The 25647-nt window shown below is 44.3% G+C and overlaps 1 protein-coding gene and 1 long non-coding RNA gene across 3 annotated transcripts; both read left to right on the top strand.

Annotated features, from left to right (window-relative positions):
- Positions 1 to 206: 206 nt before the first annotated feature.
- LOC127918880 (ubiquitin carboxyl-terminal hydrolase isozyme L1-like) lies at positions 207 to 23125 on the top strand. Its single transcript, XM_052502160.1, has 9 exons — positions 207 to 362; positions 496 to 507; positions 3392 to 3520; positions 4070 to 4211; positions 7731 to 7816; positions 20423 to 20470; positions 20567 to 20643; positions 21199 to 21250; positions 22986 to 23125. The coding sequence occupies exons 1-9, from the start codon at positions 330 to 332 to the stop codon at positions 23067 to 23069; spliced, it is 663 nt and encodes a 220-aa protein (XP_052358120.1). The 5' UTR covers positions 207 to 329; the 3' UTR covers positions 23070 to 23125.
- Positions 7977 to 13337, top strand: LOC127918881 (uncharacterized). Of its 2 annotated transcripts, none has more exons than XR_008101172.1 (3): positions 7977 to 8664; positions 10531 to 10731; positions 12661 to 13337. It is a non-coding gene; the product is annotated as an uncharacterized LOC127918881 (long non-coding RNA). The 2 variants fall into 2 exon arrangements; XR_008101173.1 differs by lacking the exon at positions 12661 to 13337 and adding an exon at positions 11400 to 11587.
- Positions 23126 to 25647: the final 2522 nt, after the last annotated feature.

Here is a 25647-nt window from a genome sequence, read left to right as displayed (position 1 = left end):
CGGGCTTGGACGAGTCCATCTTCTAGACTACTCGTTAAAACTACACAGAACACCTCACACACATCTCTCTCTCTCACCTCACCTCCAATACTTCACTGTAATATGTATTGTCTTGTTTACAGACGAGGCGAGGCTACGGGAGGATCTATTGGCTTTTTCTCCGGTTCTCGTCCACCCCCGCCGAACGGCACAATGGAATATGACTGGCAGCATATGAAGCGGGTGGACGGTCGGGGTGTGATCATATCGCCCAAACAGCAGCTGGTTGCGACAGAGCAGATTTGACAACATACCGATATACGGGACCGAACCGAACCTTACCGAACAGGATGGAGTGGCAACCAATGGAGATCAACCCGGAGGTAGAGAACCATCATAATACATGTGGTTTTGATACGTATATCATAAGGCTGAGACTTAAAATACGCAGCTGCTCGGTTCTAACGGTCTCACTGTCTAAATAATGTATATTTTCTCTTTGTCTGTCTGTTTCAGATGCTGAACAAGGTGTGTATTTAATATCATAACCAATATGATGACAGTTGTATATATGACGTTACAACCAGACAACAGGACATTATAACCAACAGGTGGGTTATTATGGACCTGGCTCGGTCTGGAGTTAGAAATACTAGTTAGGATCAGATTATCATTTTAACGGCAGCGCGACAGAGGTACACGAGATGAACCTGCCGTTAGAATAGAGCCTTTCCTCGTAGACTACCGTCCGTCTCCCCGGTAGCATCTCTGCCACGCTGCGCCTGGTGCTCCACCCGGTGTCTAGGATACAGGGTGTGGTCTGATGGAAGGATGGAGAGAGAGAGCGACTAAAGACCAACTTGTCTCTGGCTCTGATTTGAAGTTCATCGCTATTCATTTGGGACAGACATCCGTGCGGCCATAATGTTCTGATAAAGAAGTTAGATCAGCAGAGATATGCCTAACGTTAGTGATTATAATATTATTGATGTGAGGCCTGTTCTGCCGAGTCATCATGGACATTTTAGTGTCCATTACCGTGTAGAGTTTCAATTCGGGCTCAACAAACCATCTCCGAGTTCTACCCTCTACCTAACGGACATTTAACTGCTCTGTAAATCACATTTGATTGGTCACATACTCATTTTAGCAGTTATTGCGGGTGTAGGAACACAAGCATTTCGCTAACTCCAACATTGCCGTAATATCAAATTCACCCAGCTAAAAGTAAAATAATGGCATTAATAAATATAACAATATTAGGATGAGCAATGTCGGGTGACATTGACTAAATTACAGTAGACTAGAATACGGTATATACATATGAAATAAGCAAAGCATTATGTTATCATTATTAAAGTGACCAGTGATTCCGTTAATATAGGGCAGCAGCCTCTACATTTACATTACATTTAAGTCATTTAGCAGACGCTCTTATCCAGAGCGACTTACAAATTGGTGCATACACCTTATGACATCCAGTGGAACAGCCACTTGCATCTAAATCTTTTTTGGGGGGTGAGAAGGATTACTTACCCTTACTTACCCTATCCTAGGTATTCCTTGAAGAGGTGGGGTTTCAGGTGTCTCCGGAAGGTGGTGATTGACTCCGCTGTCCTGGCGTCGTGAGGGAGTTTGTTCCACCATTGGGGGCCAGAGCAGCGAACAGTTTTGACTGGGCTGAGCGGGAACTGTACTTCCTCAGTGGTAGGGAGGCGAGCAGGCCAGAGGTGGATGAACGCAGTGCCCTTGTTTGGGTGTAGGGCCTGATCAGAGCCTGGAGGTACTGAGGTGCCGTTCCCTCACAGCTCCGTAGGCAAGCACCATGGTCTTGTAGCGGATGCGAGCTTCAACTGGAAGCCAGTGGAGAGAGCGGAGGAGCGGGGTGACGTGAGAGAACTTGGGAAGGTTGAACACCAGACGGGCTGCGGCGTTCTGGATGAGTTGTAGGGGTTGAGTAACAGGGTGGTAGCTGCTACTGATGGCTATTTAAGTCTGATGGCCTTGCTAGAAGCTGTTTTTCAGTCTCTCGGTCCCAGCTTTGATGCAGCTGTACTGACCTCACCTTCTGGATGGTAGTGGGGTGAACAGGCAGTGGCTCTGGTGGTTGTTGTCCTTGATGATCTTTATGGCCTTCCTGTGACATCGGGTGGTGTAGGTGTCCTGGAGGGCAGGTAGTTTGCCCCGGTGATGAGTTGGGCAGACCGCGCCACCCTCTGGAGAGCCCTGCAGTTTCCGTACCAGGTGGTGATATAGCCCGACAGGATGCTCTCAATTGTGCATCTGTAAAATTGAGGGTTTTAGGGGGCCAAGCCAAATGTCTTCATCCTTCACCACACCGTCTGTGAGGGTGAACCATTTCATATTGTCAGTGATGTGTACGCAGAGCAACTTGATAGTTTAGGCCTACGTTCTACTGTGTATATACAGAGTATAGTGTTGTCATTGACTGGGTGAGTTCCAGATACAGTTTCTAGATGGTCTGGGTGTTCTAATCTAGCCTGTTGGTGTTGAGCTGTATTCTGGTTGTTCTAATCTAGCCTGTTGGTGTTGAGCTGTGTTCTGGGTGTTCTAATCTAGCCTGTTGGTGTTGAGCTGTGTTCTGGTTGGTCTAATCTAGCCTGTTGGTGTTGAGCTGTGTTCTGGTTGGTCTAATCTAGCCTGTTGGTGTTCTGGGTGTTCTAATTTAGCCTGTTGGTGTTGAGCTGTGTTCTGGGTGTTCTAATCTAGCCTGTTGGTGTTGAGCTGTGTTCTGGTTGGTCTAATCTAGCCTGTTGGTGTTGAGCTGTATTCTGGTTGGTCTAATCTAGCCTGTTGGTGTTGAGCTGTGTCCTGGTTTTTCTAGTCTAGCCTGTTGAGCTGTGTCCTGGTTTTTCTAGTCTAGCCTGTTGAGCTGTGTCCTGGTTTTTCTAGTCTAGCCTGTTTGAGCTGTGTCCTGGTTTTTCTAGTCTAGCCTGTTTGAGCTGTGTCATGGTTGTTCTAGTCTAGCCTGTTGATGTTGAGCTGTGTCCTGGTTCTAGTCTAGCCTGTTGATGTTGAGCTGTGTCATGGTTGTTCTAGTCTAGCCTGTTGATGTTGAGCTGTGTCCTGGTTCTAGTCTAGCCTGTTGATTTTGAGCTGTGTTCTAGTCTAGCCTGTTGAGCTGTGTCCTGGTTGTTCTAGTCTAGCCTGTTGAGCTGTGTCCTGGTTGTTCTAGTCTAGCCTGTTGAGCTGTGTCCTGGTTGTTCTAGTCTAGCCTGTTGAGCTGTGTCCTGGTTGTTCTAGTCTAGCCTGTTGAGCTGTGTCCTGGTTGTTCTAGTCTAGCCTGTTGAGCTGTGTCCTGGTTGTTCTAGTCTAGCCTGTTGAGCTGTGTCCTGGTTGTTCTAGTCTAGCCTGTTGGTTCCTGTTAATGTTCTGTTTGACTGTGTTTCAGGTGCTCAGTGGGCTGGGGGTGTGTGGTAGCTGGGGCTTCGTGGATGTGTTGGGGCTGGAGGATGAGGGTGTGTCTTCAGTACCTTCTCCCAGCTGCGCCCTCATGCTGCTCTTCCCTCTGACACAACAGGTAACCAATGATCTAGCAGTATCTTTATTACGTTGGAAATATGTAGCGCAGTGATGTGGAGCAAACTCTGTTCTGGGGACCCCAAGGTGATGCACATTTAGTTTCTTTTTGCTCTAGTAGCTTGATTTGATGATTTGAATCTCCTGTGTAGTACTAGAGCAAAACCCAGAATGTGCAACCCCTGGGGTCCCAGGACACTAAACCTCAGCCCTGGGGTCCCAGGACACTAAACCTCAGCCCTGGGGTCCCAGGACACTAAACCTGGGGTCCCAGGACACTAAACCTGGGGTCCCAGGACACTAAACCTGGGGTCCCAGGACACTAAACCTGGGGTCCCAGGACACTAAACCTGGGGTCCCAGGACACTAAACCTGGGGTCCCAGGACACTAAACCTGGGGTCCCAGGACACTAAACCTGGGGTCCCAGGACACTAAACCTGGGGTCCCAGGACACTAAACCTCTGCCCTGGGGTCCCAGGACTGTGTTTGAGAGACTCTGATGTAGCAGCATGATGATGATGATGATGATGATAACGGCGTGTGTTTCAGCACGAGTCGTTCCGGCAGCAGCAGGCTGGGAAGGTGTCGGGAGATACTGACCTCTACTTCCTGAAACAGACGGTGGTCAACTCCTGTGGCACCGTCGCTCTGCTGCACGCAGTCGCCAACAACCCCACCCACATAGAGTATGGTGAGTAGAAACGGGTCCTGCATGGAGCCAAGATGGAGGGGGGATGTCGAATACCCATACTTGCGTTCGTAATAGTAGGCTGATTGGGAATGTGAAAATAGAATGTTTATAGTATGTGATATTTAGAACATGTAGTGATGTCATAGACAGGATGCTTTACAGATAATATAATTCACTTCCTCTTTAGGAAGAGACTGGTCCTTATCTAGTAGAATTCACTTCCTCTTTAGGAAGAGACTGGTCTTCATCTAGTAGAATTCACTTCCTCTTTAGGAAGAGACTGGTCTTCATCTAGTAGAATTCACTTCCTCTTTAGGAAGAGACTGGTCTTCATCTAGTAGAATTCACTTCCTCTTTAGGAAGAGACTGGTCCTTATCTAGTAGAATTCACTTCCTCTTTAGGAAGAGACTGGTCTTCATCTAGTAGAATTCACTTCCTCTTTAGGAAGAGACTGGTCTTCATCTAGTAGAATTCACTTCCTCTTTAGGAAGAGACTGGTCTTCATCTAGTAGAATTCACTTCCTCTTTAGGAAGAGACTGGTCTTCATCTAGTAGAATTCACTGAACTCTATTGAGGAAGAGACTGGTCCTTATCTAGTAGAATTCACTTGCTCTTTAGGAAGAGACTGGTCCTTATCTAGTAGAATTCACTGAACTCTATTGAGGAAGAGACTGGTCCTTATCTAGTAGAATTCACTGAACTCTATTGAGGAAGAGACTGGTCCTTATCTAGTAGAATTCACTTGCTCTTTAGGAGGAGACTGGTCTTCATCTAGTAGAATTCACTGAACTCTATTGAGGAAGAGACTGGTCCTTTATCTAGTAGAATTCACTGAACTCTATTGAGGAAGAGACTGGTCCTTATCTAGTAGAATTCACTTCCTCTTTAGGAAGAGACTGGTCCTTATCTAGTAGAATTCACTGAACTCTATTGAGGAAGAGACTGGTCCTTATCTAGTAGAATTCACTTGCTCTTTAGGAAGAGACTGGTCTTCATCTAGTAGAATTCACTGAACTCTATTGAGGAAGAGACTGGTCCTTATCTAGTAGAATTCACTGAACTCTATTGAGGAAGAGACTGGTCCTTATCTAGTAGAATTCACTGAACTCTATTGAGGAAGAGACTGGTCCTTCATCTAGTAGAATTCACTTCCTCTTTGAGGAAGAGACTGGTCCTTATCTAGTAGAATTCACTGAACTCTATTGAGGAAGAGACTGGTCTTATCTAGTAGAATTCACTGCTCTTTGAGGAAGAGACTGGTCTTCATCTAGTAGAATTCACTGAACTCTATTGAGGAAGAGACTGGTCCTTATCTAGTAGAATTCACTGAACTCTATTGAGGAAGAGACTGGTCCTTATCTAGTAGAATTCACTGAACTCTTTGAGGAAGAGACTGGTCTTCATCTAGTAGAATTCACTGAACTCTATTGAGGAAGAGACTGGTCCTTATCTAACTCTATAGGAATGGTCACTTGCTCTTTAGGAAGAGACTGGTCCTTATCTAGTAGAATTCACTTGCTCTTTAGGAAGAGACTGGTCTTCATCTAGTAGAATTCACTTGCTCTTTAGGAAGAGACTGGTCTTCATCTAGTAGAATTCACTGAACTCTATTGAGGAAGAGACTGGTCCTTATCTAGTAGAATTCACTGAATATTGAGGAAGAGACTGGTCTTTATCTAGTAGAATTCACTGAATATTGAGGAAGAGACTGGTCTTCATCTAGTAGAATTCAGTGAATATTGAGGAAGAGACTGGTCCTTATCTAGTAGAATTCACTGAATATTGAGGAAGAGACTGGTCCTTATCTAGTAGAATTCACTGAACTCTATTGAGGAAGAGACTGGTCCTTATCTAGTAGAATTCACTGAACTCTATTGAGGAAGAGACTGGTCCTTATCTAGTAGAATTCACTTGCTCTTTAGGAGGAGACTGGTCTTCATCTAGTAGAATTCACTGAACTCTATTGAGAAGAGACTGGTCCTTTATCTAGTAGAATTCACTGAACTCTATTGAGGAAGAGACTGGTCCTTATCTAGTAGAATTCACTTCCTCTTTAGGAAGAGACTGGTCCTTATCTAGTAGAATTCACTGAACTCTATTGAGGAAGAGACTGGTCCTTATCTAGTAGAATTCACTTGCTCTTTAGGAAGAGACTGGTCTTCATCTAGTAGAATTCACTGAACTCTATTGAGGAAGAGACTGGTCCTTATCTAGTAGAATTCACTGAACTCTATTGAGGAAGAGACTGGTCCTTATCTAGTAGAATTCACTTCCTCTTTAGGAAGAGACTGGTCCTTATCTAGTAGAATTCACTGAACTCTATTGAGGAAGAGACTGGTCCTTATCTAGTAGAATTCACTTGCTCTTTAGGAAGAGACTGGTCTTCATCTAGTAGAATTCACTTGCTCTTTAGGAAGAGACTGGTCTTCATCTAGTAGAATTCACTGAACTCTATTGAGGAAGAGACTGGTCCTTATCTAGTAGAATTCACTGAATATTGAGGAAGAGACTGGTCTTTATCTAGTAGAATTCACTGAATATTGAGGAAGAGACTGGTCTTCATCTAGTAGAATTCACTGAATATTGAGGAAGAGACTGGTCCTTATCTAGTAGAATTCACTGAATATTGAGGAAGAGACTGGTCCTTATCTAGTAGAATTCACTGAACTCTATTGAGGAAGAGACTGGTCCTTATCTAGTAGAATTCACTGAACTCTATTGAGGAAGAGACTGGTCCTTATCTAGTAGAATTCACTGAACTCTATTGAGGAAGAGACTGGTCTTTATCTAGTAGAATTCACTGAACTCTATTGAGGAAGAGACTGGTCTTCATCTAGTAGAATTCACTGAACTCTATTGAGGAAGAGACTGGTCTTCATCTAGTAGAATTCACTGAATATTGAGGAAGAGACTAGTCTTTTCATAATCAGTTGATGAGATCCGAGGACTGACTATCAACCAACACAATTGCTGATTAGATGAAGCCTTCTCAGTGTGGATGAGGGTAGGATGTTGACGTGCTGCTGAATATATTTATACCAAACACTACATTCTAAATAGTATGTAGTATGATTAGTACGCAGTATGTAGTTTTACAAAGTAGTAGGGAAACACAGATTTCAGACACGGGCCACACGGGCCACACAGATTCAGACAGGACCGGTGTGTTAGTAGTAGGGAAGCCAGATTCAGACAGGACCGGTGTGTTAGTAGTAGGGAAGCCAGATTCAGACAGGACCGGTGTGTTAGTAGTAGTGAAGCCAGATTCAGACAGGACCGGTGTGTTAGTAGTAGGGAAGCCAGATTCAGACAGGACCAGTGTGTTAGTAGTAGGGAAGCCAGATTCAGACAGGACCAGGGTGTAGTTTTAGTTAGTAGTAGGGAAGCCAGATTCAGACAGGACCAGGGTGTAGTTAGTAGTAGGGAAGCCAGATTCAGACAGGACCAGGGTGTAGTTAGTAGTAGGGAAGCCAGATTCAGACAGGACCGGTGTGTAACAGTGCTCTCTCTGTGCCAGATGGTGACTCTGCTCTGAAGAAGTTTCTAGATGAGACGGCTAACATGACCCCCGCCCAGCGAGCCACACACCTGGAGAACAACCAGGTAACCCACACATTCACAGTGATCGACACACACAGTAATACACTCATGCACACACACACCTGGAGAACAACCAGGTAACTCACACATTCACAGTGATCGACACACACACAGTAATACACTCATGCACACACACCTGGAGAACAACCAGGTAACACACACATTCACAGTGATCGACACACACCATGGCTATGTCCCAATTACCGCTCCTTCCTCCCAAAGTGTGTACTTGTTCTAAGGTGGGAATTCCCTCTAGCCAAAGCTTCCTCCACTAATCCTATATCTGTAGTGAACCAGTCCATACTTCAGGAGACTGTAGATATTATTGGGGGACTCCACTAATCCTATATCTGTAGTGAACCAGTCCATACTTCAGGAGAAGGTAGATATTATTGGGGGACTCCACTAATCCTATATCTGTAGTGAACCAGTCCATACTTCAGGAGACTGTAGATATTATTGGGGGACTCCACTAATCCTATATCTGTAGTGACCGAGTCCATACTTCAGGAGACTGTAGATATTATTGGGGGACTCCACTAATCCTATATCTGTAGTGAACCAGTCCATACTTCAGGAGAAGGTAGATATTATTGGGGGACTCCACTAATCCTATATCTGTAGTGAACCAGTCCATACTTCAGGAGACTGTAGATATTATTGGGGGACTCCACTAATCCTATATCTGTAGTGAACCAGTCCATACTTCAGGAGACTGTAGATATTATTGGGGGACTCCACTAATCCTATATCTGTAGTGAACCAGTCCATACTTCAGGAGACTGTAGATATTATTGGGGGACTCCACTAATCCTATATCTGTAGTGAACCAGTCCATACTTCAGGAGAAGGTAGATATTATTGGGGGACTCCACTAATCCTATATCTGTAGTTACCAGTCCATACTTCAGGAGACTGTAGATATTATTGGGGGACTCCACTAATCCTATATCTGTAGTGAACCAGTCCATACTTCAGGAGACTGTAGATATTATTGGGGGACTCCACTAATCCTATATCTGTAGTGAACCAGTCCATACTTCAGGAGACTGTAGATATTATTGGGGACTCCACTAATCCTATATCTGTAGTGAACCAGTCCATACTTCAGGAGACAGTAGATATTATTGGGGACTCCACTAATCCTATATCTGTAGTGAACCAGTCCATACTTCAGGAGACTGTAGATATTATTGGGGGACTCCACTAATCCTATATCTGTAGTGAACCAGTCCATACTTCAGGAGACAGTAGATATTATTGGGGGACTCCACTAATCCTATATCTGTAGTGAACCAGTCCATACTTCAGGAGAAGGTAGATATTATTGGGGGACTCCACTAATCCTATATCTGTAGTGAACCAGTCCATACTTCAGGAGAAGGTAGATATTATTGGGGGACTCCACTAATCCTATATCTGTAGTGAACCAGTCCATACTTCAGGAGACTGTAGATATTATTGGGGGACTCTACTAATCCTATATCTGCAGTGAACCAGTCCATACTTCAGGAGACGGTAGATATTATTGGGGACTCCACTAATCCTATATCTGTAGTGAACCAGTCCATACTTCAGGAGACAGTAGATATTATTGGGGGACTCCACTAATCCTATATCTGTAGTGAACCAGTCCATACTTCAGGAGAAGGTAGATATTATTGGGGGACACCACTAATCCTATATCTGTAGTGAACCAGTCCATACTTCAGGAGACTGTAGATATTATTGGGGGACTCCACTAATCCTATATCTGTAGTGAACCAGTCCATACTTCAGGAGACTGTAGATATTATTGGGGGACTCCACTAATCCTATATCTGCAGTGAACCAGTCCATACTTCAGGAGAAGGTAGATATTATTGGGGGACTCCACTAATCCTATATCTGTAGTGAACCAGTCCATTCTTCAGGAGACTGTAGATATTATTGGGGACTCCACTAATCCTATATCTGTAGTGACCGAGTCCATACTTCAGGAGACTGTAGATATTATTGGGGGACTCCACTAATCCTATATCTGCAGTGAACCAGTCCATACTTCAGGAGACTGTAGATATTATTGGGGGACTCCACTAATCCTATATCTGTAGTGAACCAGTCCATACTTCAGGAGACTGTAGATATTATTGGGGGACTCCACTAATCCTATATCTGCAGTGAACCAGTCCATACTTCAGGAGACTGTAGATATTATTGGGGGACTCCACTAATCCTATATCTGTAGTGAACCAGTCCATACTTCAGGAGACTGTAGATATTATTGGGGGACTCCACTAATCCTATATCTGTAGTGAACCAGTCCATACTTCAGGAGAAGGTAGATATTATTGGGGGACTCCACTAATCCTATATCTGTAGTGACCAGTCCATACTTCAGGAGACTGTAGATATTATTGGGGGACTCCACTAATCCTATATCTGTAGTGAACCAGTCCATACTTCAGGAGACTGTAGATATTATTGGGGGACTCCACTAATCCTATATCTGCAGTGAACCAGTCCATACTTCAGGAGAAGGTAGATATTATTGGGGACTCCACTAATCCTATATCTGTAGTGACCAGTCCATACTTCAGGAGACTGTAGATATTATTGGGGACTCCACTAATCCTATATCTGTAGTGAACCAGTCCATACTTCAGGAGACGGTAGATATTATTGGGGACTCCACTAATCCTATATCTGTAGTGAACCAGTCCATACTTCAGGAGAAGGTAGATATTATTGGGGGACTCCACTAATCCTATATCTGTAGTGAACCAGTCCATACTTCAGGAGAAGGTAGATATTATTGGGGGACTCCACTAATCCTATATCTGTAGTGAACCAGTCCATACTTCAGGAGACTGTAGATATTATTGGGGGACTCCACTAATCCTATATCTGTAGTGAACCAGTCCATACTTCAGGAGACGGTAGATATTATTGGGGGACTCCACTAATCCTATATCTGTAGTGAACCAGTCCATACTTCAGGAGACGGTAGATATTATTGGGGACTCCACTAATCCTATATCTGTAGTGAACCAGTCCATACTTCAGGAGACTGTAGATATTATTGGGGGACTCCACTAATCCTATATCTGTAGTGACCAGTCCATACTTCAGGAGACTGTAGATATTATTGGGGGACTCCACTAATCCTATATCTGTAGTGAACCAGTCCATACTTCAGGAGAAGGTAGATATTATTGGGGGACTCCACTAATCCTATATCTGTAGTGAACCAGTCCATACTTCAGGAGACTGTAGATATTATTGGGGGACTCCACTAATCCTATATCTGTAGTGACCGAGTCCATACTTCAGGAGACTGTAGATATTATTGGGGGACTCCACTAATCCTATATCTGTAGTGACCGAGTCCATACTTCAGGAGACGGTAGATATTATTGGGGGACTCCACTAATCCTATATCTGTAGTGAACCAGTCCATACTTCAGGAGACTGTAGATATTATTGGGGGACTCCACTAATCCTATATCTGTAGTGAACCAGTCCATACTTCAGGAGACTGTAGATATTATTGGGGGACTCCACTAATCCTATATCTGTAGTGACCCAGTCCATACTTCAGGAGAAGGTAGATATTATTGGGGGACTCCACTAATCCTATATCTGTAGTGAACCAGTCCATACTTCAGGAGACTGTAGATATTATTGGGGGACTCCACTAATCCTATATCTGTAGTGAACCAGTCCATACTTCAGGAGACTGTAGATATTATTGGGGGACTCCACTAATCCTATATCTGTAGTGAACCAGTCCATACTTCAGGAGACGTAGATATTATTGGGGGACTCCACTAATCCTATATCTGTAGTGAACCAGTCCATACTTCAGGAGACGGTAGATATTATTGGGGACTCCACTAATCCTATATCTGGTGACCAGTCCATACTTCAAGAAGGTAGATATTATTGGGGGACTCCACTAATCCTATCTGTAGTGAACCAGTCCATACTTCAGGAGACTGTAGATATTATTGGGGGACTCCACTAATCCTATATCTGTAGTGAACCAGTCCATACTTCAGGAGAAGGTAGATATTATTGGGGGACTCCACTAATCCTATATCTGTAGTGACCAGTCCATACTTCAGGAGACTGTAGATATTATTGGGGGACTCCACTAATCCTATATCTGTAGTGACCAGTCCATACTTCAGGAGACTGTAGATATTATTGGGGGACTCCACTAATCCTATATCTGTAGTGAACCAGTCCATACTTCAGGAGAAGGTAGATATTATTGGGGGACTCCACTAATCCTATATCTGTAGTGAACCAGTCCATACTTCAGGAGACTGGTAGATATTATTGGGGGACTCCACTAATCCTATATCTGTAGTGAACCAGTCCATACTTCAGGAGACTGTAGATATTATTGGGGGACTCCACTAATCCTATATCTGTAGTGAACCAGTCCATACTTCAGGAGACTGTAGATATTATTGGGGGACTCCACTAATCCTATATCTGTAGTGAACCAGTCCATACTTCAGGAGACTGTAGATATTATTGGGGACTCCACTAATCCTATATCTGTAGTGACCAGTCCATACTTCAGGAGACTGTAGATATTATTGGGGGACTCCACTAATCCTATATCTGTAGTGACCGAGTCCATACTTCAGGAGACGGTAGATATTATTGGGGACTCCACTAATCCTATATCTGTAGTGAACCAGTCCATACTTCAGGAGACTGTAGATATTATTGGGGGACTCCACTAATCCTATATCTGTAGTGAACCGAGTCCATACTTCAGGAGACTGTAGATATTATTGGGGGACTCCACTAATCCTATATCTGTAGTGAACCAGTCCATACTTCAGGAGAAGGTAGATATTATTGGGGGACTCCACTAATCCTATATCTGTAGTGAACCAGTCCATACTTCAGGAGACTGTAGATATTATTGGGGGACTCCACTAATCCTATATCTGTAGTGAACCAGTCCATACTTCAGGAGAAGGTAGATATTATTGGGGGACTCCACTAATCCTATATCTGTAGTGAACCAGTCCATACTTCAGGAGACGGTAGATATTATTGGGGGACTCCACTAATCCTATATCTGTAGTGAACCAGTCCATACTTCAGGAGACTGTAGATATTATTGGGGGACTCCACTAATCCTATATCTGTAGTGAACCAGTCCATACTTCAGGAGACTGTAGATATTATTGGGGGACTCCACTAATCCTATATCTGTAGTGACCGAGTCCATACTTCAGGAGACGGTAGATATTATTGGGGGACTCCACTAATCCTATATCTGTAGTGAACCAGTCCATACTTCAGGAGACTGTAGATATTATTGGGGGACAACACTAATCCTATATCTGTAGTGAACCAGTCCATACTTCAGGAGACGGTAGATATTATTGGGGGACTCCACTAATCCTATATCTGTAGTGACCGAGTCCATACTTCAGGAGACGGTAGATATTATTGGGGGACTCCACTAATCCTATATCTGTAGTGAACCAGTCCATACTTCAGGAGACTGTAGATATTATTGGGGACTCCACTAATCCTATATCTGTAGTGACCGAGTCCATACTTCAGAGACGGTAGATATTATTGGGGGACTCCACTAATCCTATATCTGTAGTGAACCAGTCCATACTTCAGGAGACTGTAGATATTATTGGGGACTCCACTAATCCTATATCTGTAGTGAACCAGTCCATACTTCAGGAGACTGTAGATATTATTGGGGGACTCCACTAATCCTATATCTGTAGTGAACCAGTCCATACTTCAGGAGAAGGTAGATATTATTGGGGGACTCCACTAATCCTATATCTGTAGTGAACCAGTCCATACTTCAGGAGACAGTAGATATTATTGGGGGACTCCACTAATCCTATATCTGTAGTGAACGAGACCATACTTCAGGAGACTGTAGATATTATTGGGGGACTCCACTAATCCTATATCTGTAGTGACCAGTCCATACTTCAGGAGACTGTAGATATTATTGGGGGACTCCACTAATCCTATATCTGTAGTGAACCAGTCCATACTTCAGGAGACGGTAGATATTATTGGGGGACTCCACTAATCCTATATCTGTAGTGACTAAGTCCATACTTCAGGAGACGGTAGATATTATTGGGGACTCCACTAATCCTATATCTGTAGTGACCAGTCCATACTTCAGAGACAGATATTATTGGGGACTCCACTAATCCTATATCTGTAGTGACCAATACTTCAGAGACTGTAGATATTATTGGGGGACTCCACTAATCCTATATCTGTAGTGACCGAGATACTTCAGGAGACGGTAGATATTATTGGGGGACTCCACTAATCCTATATCTGTAGTGAACCAGTCCATACTTCAGGAGACTGTAGATATTATTGGGGACTCCACTAATCCTATATCTGTAGTGAACCAGTCCATACTTCAGGAGACTGTAGATATTATTGGGGACTCCACTAATCCTATATCTGTAGTGAACCAGTCCATACTTCAGAGACTGTAGATATTATTGGGGGACTCCACTAATCCTATATCTGTAGTGAACCAGTCCATACTTCAGAGACTGTAGATATTATTGGGGGACTCCACTAATCCTATATCTGTAGTGAACCAGTCCATACTTCAGGAGACTGTAGATATTATTGGGGGACTCCACTAATCCTATATCTGTAAACAGTCCATACTTCAGAGACTGTAGATATTATTGGGGGACTCCACTAATCCTATATCTGTAGTGAACCAGTCCATACTTCAGAGACAGTAGATATTATTGGGGGACTACTAATCCTATATCTGTAGTGAACCAGTCCATACTTCAGGAGAAGGTAGATATTATTGGGGGACTCCACTAATCCTATATCTGTAGTGAACCAGTCCATACTTCAGGAGACAGTAGATATTATTGGGGGACTCCACTAATCCTATATCTGTAGTGAACCAGATACTTCAGAGACTGTAGATATTATTGGGGGACTCCACTAATCCTATATCTGTAGTGAACCAGTCCATACTTCAGAGAAGGTAGATATTATTGGGGACTCCACTAATCCTATATCTGTAGTGAACAGAACAGAGACTGTAGATATTATTGGGGACTCCACTAATCATATCTGTAGTGAACCAGTCCATACTTCAGGAGACTGTGATATTATTGGGGGACTCCAAATCCTATATCTGTAGTGAACCAGTCCATACTTCAGAGACTGTGATGACTTCAGGAGACGGTAGATACTGGGGACTCCACTAATCCTATATCTGTAGTGACCGAGTCCATACTTCAGGAGACAGATATTATTGGGGGACACCTCACTGGCCTGAACCAGGCTTCCTTAACTGGAAACCTGGGAAGATCCATGTCAGAAATCAGAGACTGGAACCCGGTCTAAATCAAGTCACGCCTAAACAAACCAATCAAATGCCTTGCTTGGGAGGAGCTCCGAAGGTGTTCACCAGGTTACAGAGTTACCGTGACAACTAACATGTCAACAGAACAGACACTGTGACTAAACATTTAGAATATTCACAGCTACCATGACGACTAACATGTCAACAGAACAGACACTGTGACGACTAACATGTCAACAGAACAGACACTGTGACTAAACATTTAGAATATTCACAGCTACCATGACGACTAACATGTCAACAGAACAGACACTGACTAAACATTTAGAATATTCACAGCTACTGTGATGACTAACATGTCAACAGAACAGACACTGTGACGACTAACATGTCAACAGAACAGACACTGTGATGACTAACATGTCAACAGAACAGACACTGTGACTAAACATTTAGAATATTCACAGCTACCGTGACGACTAACATGTCAACAGAACAGACACTGTGATGACTAACATGTCAACAGAACAGACACTGTGACTAAACATTTCAATAACAGCTACCGTGATGACTAACATGTCAACAGAACAGACACTGTGATGACTAACATGTCAACAGAACAGACACTGTGACGACTAACATGTCAACAGAACAGACACTGTGATGACTAACATGTCAACAGAACAGACACTGTGATGACTAACATGTCAACAGAACAGACACTGTGATGACTAACATGTCAACAGAACAGACACTGTGATGACTAACATGTCAACAGAACAGACACTGTGATGACTAACATGTCAACAGAACAGACACTGACTAAACATTTAGAATATTCACAGCTACTGTGATGACTAACATGTCAACAGAACAGACACTGTGACTAAACATTTAGAATATTCACAGCTACCGTGACGACTAACATGTCAACAGAACAGACACTGTGATGACTAACATGTCAACAGAACAGACACTGTGATGACTAACATGTCAACAGAACAGACACTGTGACTAAACATTTAGAATATTCACAGCTACTGTGATGACTAACATGTCAACAGAACAGACACTGTGACGACTAACATGTCAACAGAACAGACACTGTGATGACTAACATGTCAACAGAACAGACACTGTGACGACTAACATGTCAACAGAACAGACACTGTGATGACTAACATGTCAACAGAACAGACACTGTGATGACTAACATGTCAACAGAACAGACACTGTGACGACTAACATGTCAACAGAACAGACACTGTGACGACTAACATGTCAACAGAACAGACACTGTGAAACTAACATGTCAACAGAACAGACACTGTGATGACTAACATGTCAACAGAACAGACACTGTGATGACTAACATGTCAGGTATAGAACAGACACTGTGACGACTAACATGTCAACAGAACAGACACTGTGACCTAACATGTCAACAGAACAGACACTGTGATGACTAACATGTCAACAGAACAGACACTGTGACTAACATGTCAACAGAACAGACACTGTGATGACTAACATGTCAACAGAACAGACACTGTGATGAATGTCAACAGAACAGAAGATGTCACAGAACACACTGTGATGACTAACATGTCACAGAACAGACACTGTGATGACTAACATGTCAACAGAACAGACACTGTGATGACTAACATGTCAACAGAACAGACACTGGACTAACATGTCAACAGAACAGACACTGTGACTAACATGTCAACAGAACAGACACTGTGACTAAACATTTAGAATATTCACAGCTACTGTGACGACTAACATGTCAACAGAACAGACACTGTGACTAAACATGTCAACAGAACAGACACTGTGATGACTAACATGTCAACAGAACAGACACTGTGACTAAACATTTAGAATATTCACAGCTACTGTGATGACTAACATGTCAACAGAACAGACACTGTGACTAAACATTTAGAATATTCACAGCTACTGTGATGACTAACATGTCAACAGAACAGACACTGTGACTAAACATTTAGAATATTCACAGCTACCATGATGACTAACATGTCAACAGAACAGACACTGTGACGACTAACATGTCAACAGAACAGACACTGTGATGACTAACATGTCAACAGAACAGACACTGACTAAACATTTAGAATATTCACAGCTACCGTGACGACTAACATGTCAACAGAACAGACACTGTGATGACTAACATGTCAACAGAACAGACACTGTGACTAAACATTTAGAATATTCACAGCTACCATGACATGTCAACAGAACAGACACTGTGACTAAACATTTAGAATATTCACAGCTACCATGACGACTAACATGTCAACAGAACAGACACTGTGACTAAACATTTAAATATTCACAGCTACTGTGATGACTAACATGTCAACAGAACAGACACTGTGACTAAACATTTAGAATATTCACAGCTACCATGACGACTAACATGTCAACAGAACAGACACTGTGACGACTAACATGTCAACAGAACAGACACTGTGATGACTAACATGTCAACAGAACAGACACTGTGATGACTAACATGTCAACAGAACAGACACTGTGATGACTAACATGTCAACAGAACAGACACTGTGACTAAACATTTAGAATATTCACAGCTACCATGACGACTAACATGTCAACAGAACAGACACTGTGATGACTAACATGTCAACAGAACAGACACTGTGATGACTAACATGTCAACAGAACAGACACTGTGATGACTAACATGTCAACAGAACAGACACTGTGATGACTAACATGTCAACAGAACAGACACTGTGATGACTAACATGTCAACAGAACAGACACTGTGACGACTAACATGTCAACAGAACAGACACTGTGATGACTAACATGTCAACAGAACAGACACTGATGACTAACATGTCAACAGAACAGACACTGATGACTAAACATTTCAACAGAACAGACACTGTGATGACTAACATGTCAACAGAACAGACACTGTGATGACTAAACATTCAACAGAACAGACACTGTGATGACTAACATGTCAACAGAACAGACACTGTGATGACTAACATGTCAACAGAACAGACACTGTGACTAAACATTTCAACAGAACAGACACTGTGATGACTAACATGTCAACAGAACAGACACCATGATGACTAACATGTCAACAGAACAGACACTGTGATGACTAACATGTCCACAGAACAGACACTGTGACTAAACATGTCAACAGAACAGACACTGACGACTAACATGTCAACAGAACAGACACTGTGACTACTAACATGTCAACAGAACAGACACTGTGACGACTAACATGTCAACAGAACAGACACTGTGATGACTAACATGTCAACAGAACAGACACTGTGACGACTAACATGTCAACAGAACAGACACTGTGATGACTAACATGTCAACAGAACAGACACTGTGATGACTAACATGTCAACAGAACAGACACTGTGACGACTAACATGTCAACAGAACAGACACTGTGACGACTAACATGTCAACAGAACAGACACTGTGACGACTAACATGTCAACAGAACAGACACTGTGACGACTAACATGTCAACAGAACAGACACTGTGATGACTAACATGTCAACAGAACAGACACTGTGATGACTAACATGTCAACAGAACAGACACTGTGATGACTAACATGTCAACAGAACAGACACTGTGATGACTAACATGTCAACAGAACAGACACTGTGATGACTAACATGTCAACAGAACAGACACTGTGATGACTAACATGTCAACAGAACAGACACTGTGACTACATTTAACATGTCAACAGAACAGACACTGTGACTAAACATTTAGAATATTCACAGCTACTGTGATGACTAACATGTCAACAGAACAGACACTGTGACTAAACATTTAGAATATTCACAGCTACTGTGACGACTAACATGTCAACAGAACAGACACTGTGATGACTAACATGTCAACAGAACAGACACTGTGACTAAACATTTAGAATATTCACAGCTACCGTGACGACTAACATGTCAACAGAACAGACACTGTGATGACTAACATGTCAACAGAACAGACACTGTGACGACTAACATGTCAACAGAACAGACACTGTGACTAAACATTTCAACAGAACAGACACTGATGACTAACATGTCAACAGAACAGACACTGTGACTAAACATTTAGAATATTCACAGCTACCATGACTAACATGTCAACAGAACAGACACTGTGATGACTAACATGTCAACAGAACAGACACTGTGATGACTAACATGTCAACAGAACAGACACAGAGTTTTTCACAGCATTTCTGTTATTTCAAGATGAGCTGCAGCAAGAAGGAGAAATGTTTTACAATGCAACAGGTTTTGGTGTTTCTGGAGTGATTGTCTGAAGGCTAACACGAGGGACAGGAAGTAGCTAGACACACGAGGGACAGGAAGTAGCTAGACACACGAGGGACGGGAAGTAGCTAGACACACGAGGGACGGGAAGTAGCTAGACACACGAGGGACGGGAAGTAGCTAGACACACGAGGGACGGGAAGTAGCTAGACACACGAGGGACGGGAAGTAGCTAGACACACGAGGGACGGGAAGTAGCTAGACACACGAGGGACGGGAAGTAGCTAGACACACGAGGGACAGGAAGTAGCTAGACACACGAGGGACAGGAAGTAGCTAGACTGATGTTCGCTGAGCAGGTTACCCTACACATATAACCCATGGGTTGCTGAATCCTAGCTGACAAGGTAAAAATCTGTCGTTCTGCCCCTGAACAAGGCAGTTAACCTACTGTTCCCCAGTAGGCCGTCATTGTAAATAAGAATTTGTTCTTTAACAGACCTGTCTAGTCAAATATAAATAAAACTGTGGGACCTTATCGACAGGTGTGGGCCTTTCCTACTCCTGCCAAATTAATTGAGTTTACCACAGGTGGACTCCAAGCTGTAGAAACATTTTTAAGGATGATCAATGGAAACCACACCTGAGCTCCGCTTCTAGTCTGATAGCAAAGGGTCTGAATACTGGTATAAATAAGGTATTATATCATTTTAGAAATTAGCAAACATTTCTAAACTGCTTTTTGCTTTGTCAATATCGGCCATTGTGTGTAGATTAATGACGGGGAAAAACCCCATTTTTAATCCGTTTTAGAATAACGTAACAAAGTGCGGAAAGTCTCGGGGTCTGAATTCTTTCCAAATGCATTATGTTTAATGTAAATACCTGTCTCCATATATTTGTTTAAATGTGTTTATTGTTGTCTCTTGCAGGCCATCAGAGAGGCTCATGATGAAGTGGCAGCACAGGGCCAGTGCAGGGTGAGAACACAATGCAACATAAGGACCTCTTCAGATGTTACTTATGTAGAATTTCATCTTTTATACTCCCTCCCTCGTTCTCTCCCTCTCTTTCAGGTGGAGGCAGATAACGTGAACTTCCATTTCATCACCTTTGTCAATGTGAAAGGACAGCTTTATGAGCTTGAGTCCCGGTGTTCCGCCCCCTGTCCCCGGTGTTCCGCCCCTTGTCCCCGGTGTTCCGCCCCTTGTGAGTGTTCCGCCCCTGTCCCCGGTGTTCCGCCCCTTGTCCCCGGTGTTCCGCCCCCTGTCCCCGGTGTTCCGCCCCTGTCCCCGGTGTTCCGCCCCGGTGTTCCGCCCCTTGTCCCCGGTGTTCCGCCCCTTGTCCCCGGTGTTCCGTCCCCGTGTTCCGTCCCCTGTTCCGCCCCTTGTCCCCGGTGTTCCCCCCTTGTCCCCGGTGTTCCGTCCCCGGTGTTCCGCCCCTTGTCCCCGGTGTTCCGCCCCTTGTCCCCGGTGTTCCGCCCCTTGTCCCCGGTGTTCCGCCCCTTGTCCCCGGTGTTCCGCCCCTTGTCCCCGGTGTTCCGCCCCTTGTCCCCGGTGTTCCGCCCCTCCCCTGTTCCCCCCTTGTCCCCTTGTGTTCCGCCCCTTGTCCCCGGTGTTCCCCCCTTGTCCCCTTGTGTTCTGCCCCGCCTCTGTGTATTTACACACTTTCTCTGTCTCTCTCTGTGATTCTGTTGTGTAGATGGTAGGATGGAGGGACCGGTGAACCATGGAACCACCAAGGATGACTCCTTCATCAAGGTACGTTCCTCTTCCGTTCATCTAATCCCGGCCGACGTGTCAAACCTTCGGTTCATCTGATCCCGGCCGACGTGTCAAACCTTCGGTTCATCTGATCCCGGCCGACGTGTCAAACCTTCGGTTCATCTAATCCCGGCCGACGTGTCAAACCTTCGGTTCATCTAATCCCGGCCGACGTGTCAAACCTTCGGTTCATCTAATCCCGTCCGACATGTCAAACCTTCGGTTCATCTAATCCCGGCCGACGTATCAAACTGTAAAGTCAGATTTTATTCCCTATGAAGAATCACCCTACAGAGCAGCACTGTGTTTTCCTCACAAAAGTAGCGCTCCCCGGCAGCCGGAACGCACCGCGTCGTCCCCCCGGCAGCCGGATGTGGGCGTCATACCTTCCCGGCTAGCTGATGTGGGAGTGCATGCCTTCTATTGCTAGCTGATGTGGGAGTGCATGCCTTCTATTGCTAGCTGATGTGGGCGTGCATGCCTTCTATTGCTAGCTGATGTGGAGTGCATGCCTTCTATTCCCTGATGTGGCAGCGTGCATACCTTCTCGTCCTTGCTGATGTGGGCGTGCATACCTTCTATTGCTAGCTGATGTGGGCGTCCATACCTTCTATTGCTAGCTGGTGTGGGCGTGCATGCCTTCTATTGCTAGCTGGTGTGGGCGTGCATGCCTTCTATTGCTAGCTGGTGTGGGCGTGCATACCTTCTATTGCTAGCTGGTGTATAATGCATGCCTTCTAATTGCTAGCTGGTGTGGGCGTGCAAACCTTCTATTGCTAGCTGATGTGGGCTGCATCCCAGAAATGCTGCTTTTGATTAGCATGCCTTCTAACTAGCTGATTGGGCGTGCATATTCTATTAAACAGCTGCAATGGGCGTGCATACCTTCTCTGCGCTGGTGTGGGCGTGCATGCCTTCTATTGCTAGCTGGTGTGGGCGTGCATGCCTTCTATTGCTAGCTGATGTGGGAGTGCATGCCTTCTATTGCTAGCTGGTGTGGGCGTGCATGCCTTCTATTGCTAGCTGGTGTGGGAGTGCATGCCTTCTATTGCTAGCTGATGTGGGCTGTGCATACCTACTATTGCTAGCTGATGTGGGCGTGCATGCCTTCTATTGCTAGCTGGTGTGGGAGTTTATGCTGGAATAATGGTGTGGGAGTGCATGCCTTCTATTGCTAGCTGGTGTGGGCGTGCATGCCTTCTATTGCCAGCTGGTGTGTTTAAACTGGAATAATGTGACTTTCTCATAGATTAGGAATTTGAAGGCATATTTAATTGCTGTGTTTAGCCATTTCTCATAGATGTGGGAAGCTTAAGGCTAGATAGCTTGCTGTGTTTAGCCATACTGGAGATGTGAGAAGCTAAAGGGCTAGCTAGCAGGCCTGTAGCGCTATGCAGGTGAAGCTTGTAGAAAGAGTCAGGAATATGTAGTGTGAGAGGATGTGTTCATTAGGATAACGTATCCTGAGATGTCATAATATAATGATGATGCCTGGCTAACGTCTAAACAACGCAGAATGGAGTATATAGACATTCTACATCTGTCAGGCGTCTTTGCCATTGAGCTCACTGCGTCCTCCCAGTGTATCCTCTTTAACCAGAGGGTTGTGCTAGCTGGGCTGTTCGTCTAGCGTTTCGCTACACCCTCAATAACATCTGCTAAATATTTGATTAATTTATCAGAGGCTCCAGAGCCACGGTTAGTGCTTAATCTCTCTCCTCTCTCTCCCCAGGATGCAGCCAGGGTGTGTCGGGGTTTTGTGGAGAGAGCAGAGGGAGAGGTCCGCTTCTCTGCTGTGGCCCTCTGTCATACCTAGAGACCCTGGGGACACACACACACACACACACACACACACACCATGGTGTACACACACACATGTACTGGACACATAGTTTGCACTCTCTCCACACACACGCACACATGCGTAGATGGTAGTTTGCACAAGCCTGGTGTCACGTTGATGTCACTACTGCTGTACTTTCTGTCTGCTGTACGGTTTTATTTATTTAAGTCAGATCACCACTGAGAAAGTAGTGCACTTACATGGGGGAGTAGGGAGACGTTTGATCTGCAGCCAATCAGGTGTTCCTGTTTTTCTGCTGTCTGACTCCTCAGCTCTGTTTCTAACAGCTGTTACTGTGTTGGGATGACGTTGTTACTGTGTTGGGATGACGTTGTTACTGTGTTGGGATGACGTTGTTACTGTGTTGGGATTTGTTACTGTGTTGGGATGACGCGTTGTTACTGTGTTGGGATGACGTTGTTACTGTGTTGGGATGACGTTGTTACTGTGTTGGGATAGCGTTGTTACTGTGTTGGGATGACGTTGTTACTGTGTTGGGATGACGTTGTTACTGTGTTGGGATGACGTTGTTACTGTGTTGGGATGACGTTGTTACTGTGTTGGGATGACGTTGTTACTGTGTTGGGATGACGTTGTTACTGTGTTGGGATGACGTTGTTACTGTGTTGGGATGACGTTGTTACTGTGTTGGGATGACGTTGTTACTGTGTTGGGATGACACTGCAACAATGTTGGCTGTGCTTTGCCTTTCTGTGTCTTCCTGTGCTGCTGACTGCCAATAAACAACCAAACTACACACTTCTCCTCTGTGTGATGTAAAGTCATTCACTTCTGTCATTACTTTACTTGAGTAGCTTTTCAGAGTAAAATGTTGAAGTAGCTTCTACTTTAGGAGGGTATTTCAGTTCTCTTTCCATCCTGATATTTTCAAACGTTAAAGTAGTATCTGTACTTTAATATGTTTATATTTGACTTCTTTCACTTCACTACATTCCCCCCAAAATACGTACATTTTCCCTGACAGACAAAAGTGCTCATTACATTTTGAATGCTTAGCAGGACAGACAAAGTGTCCAATTCACTTTCTTGTGAACATCTCTGGTAATCCCTACTGCCTCTGATCTGGAGGACTCACTAAACAGAACATCCCTGGTCATCCCTACTGCCTCTGATCTGGAGGACTCACTAAACAGAACATCTCTGGTCATCCCTACTGCCTCTGATCTGGAGGACTCACTGAACAGAGAACATCCCTGGTCATCCCTACTGCCTCTGATCTGGAGGACTCACTGAACAGAGAACATCCCTGGTCATCCCTACTGCCTCTGATCTGGAGGACTCACTAAACAGAGAACATCCCTGGTCATCCCTACTGCCTCTGATCTGGAGGACTCACTGTGAACATCCCTGGTCATCCCTACTGCCTCTGATCTGGAGGACTCACTAAACAGAGAACATCCCTGGTCATCCCTACTGCGTCTGATCTGGAGGACTCACTGAACAGAGAACATCCCTGGTCATCCCTACTGTCTCTGATCTGGAGGACTCACTAAACAGAGAACATCCCTGGTCATCCCTACTGCCTCTGATCTGGAGGACTCACTAAACAGAGAACATCCCTGGTCATCCCTACTGTCTCTGATCTGGAGGACTCACTGAACAGAGAACATCCCTGGTCATCCCTACTGCCTCTGATCTGGAGGACTCACTAAACAGAACATCCCTGGTCATCCCTACTGTCTCTGGTCTGGAGGACTCACTAAACAGAGAACTGGGGGGCCATTATCCCCTGTGAGGAGGGGGGCAGTTATTCCCTAGTAGGGGGTGAGTTTCCCCAAACACCCATCGATCATATTACTACTTACATCAAATTCTCCACATTTTCTCTCAAAACAGGTGGGTTGTTTATGGTAAAGCTTTTGTACTTGTATATTGAGCATTTATAGCCCCAGTGGAATATATCTACAACTTCTTCAAAATGTCAAATGTGATCAATTTACCACAACTGTTTTGTTGAAATATCTCCAAGTTGTGAGTCCATCTTGTGTTAACGTGAATAACGGGGAGAGTTACCCCCGGGGCAGTTACACCTAGAACCCTACTATGTTTTGACCCTTTAGAACATTATTTTTAAACGCATCTAAACGGAATTAAAAATAAATTTGGACTCTAAAAAAACTTCCATGGACATTTAAATATGTAAATCATGTTAAGTAGCCTAATAATGAACCCATGTATTGATGTGAAAACAGATTTGTATTTATCAATTAATGTGTTTGTAAAAATCAATAAAAAAATGTTAAATGAAAAGAAATTTAATTAAATAACAGAAGTTATCGCTGTGGTCGTCGGACGGAAGTTGTCCAGATCAGAGCTGGGAGCGCGTCGCCGTGGTTACAGACGCGGTGCGGCAGCGCGTCGCCGTGGTTACAGACGCGGTGCGGCAGCGCGTCGCCGTGGTTACAGACGCGGTGCGGCAGCGCGTCGCCGTGGTTACAGACGCGGTGAATCAACGCGACCTTTCTGCTTCTCTGGCGCTCGGTGGCAGCAGCGTCACGTTGTCTCGCCAGCTGACCGGAATTATAACGCC

The sequence above is a fragment of the Oncorhynchus keta genome, unplaced genomic scaffold (assembly GCF_023373465.1).
Source record: "Oncorhynchus keta strain PuntledgeMale-10-30-2019 unplaced genomic scaffold, Oket_V2 Un_contig_15162_pilon_pilon, whole genome shotgun sequence".
NCBI classification, from domain to species: domain Eukaryota; kingdom Metazoa; phylum Chordata; class Actinopteri; order Salmoniformes; family Salmonidae; genus Oncorhynchus; species Oncorhynchus keta.
This window is presented reverse-complemented; position numbering and strand designations above follow the sequence as displayed.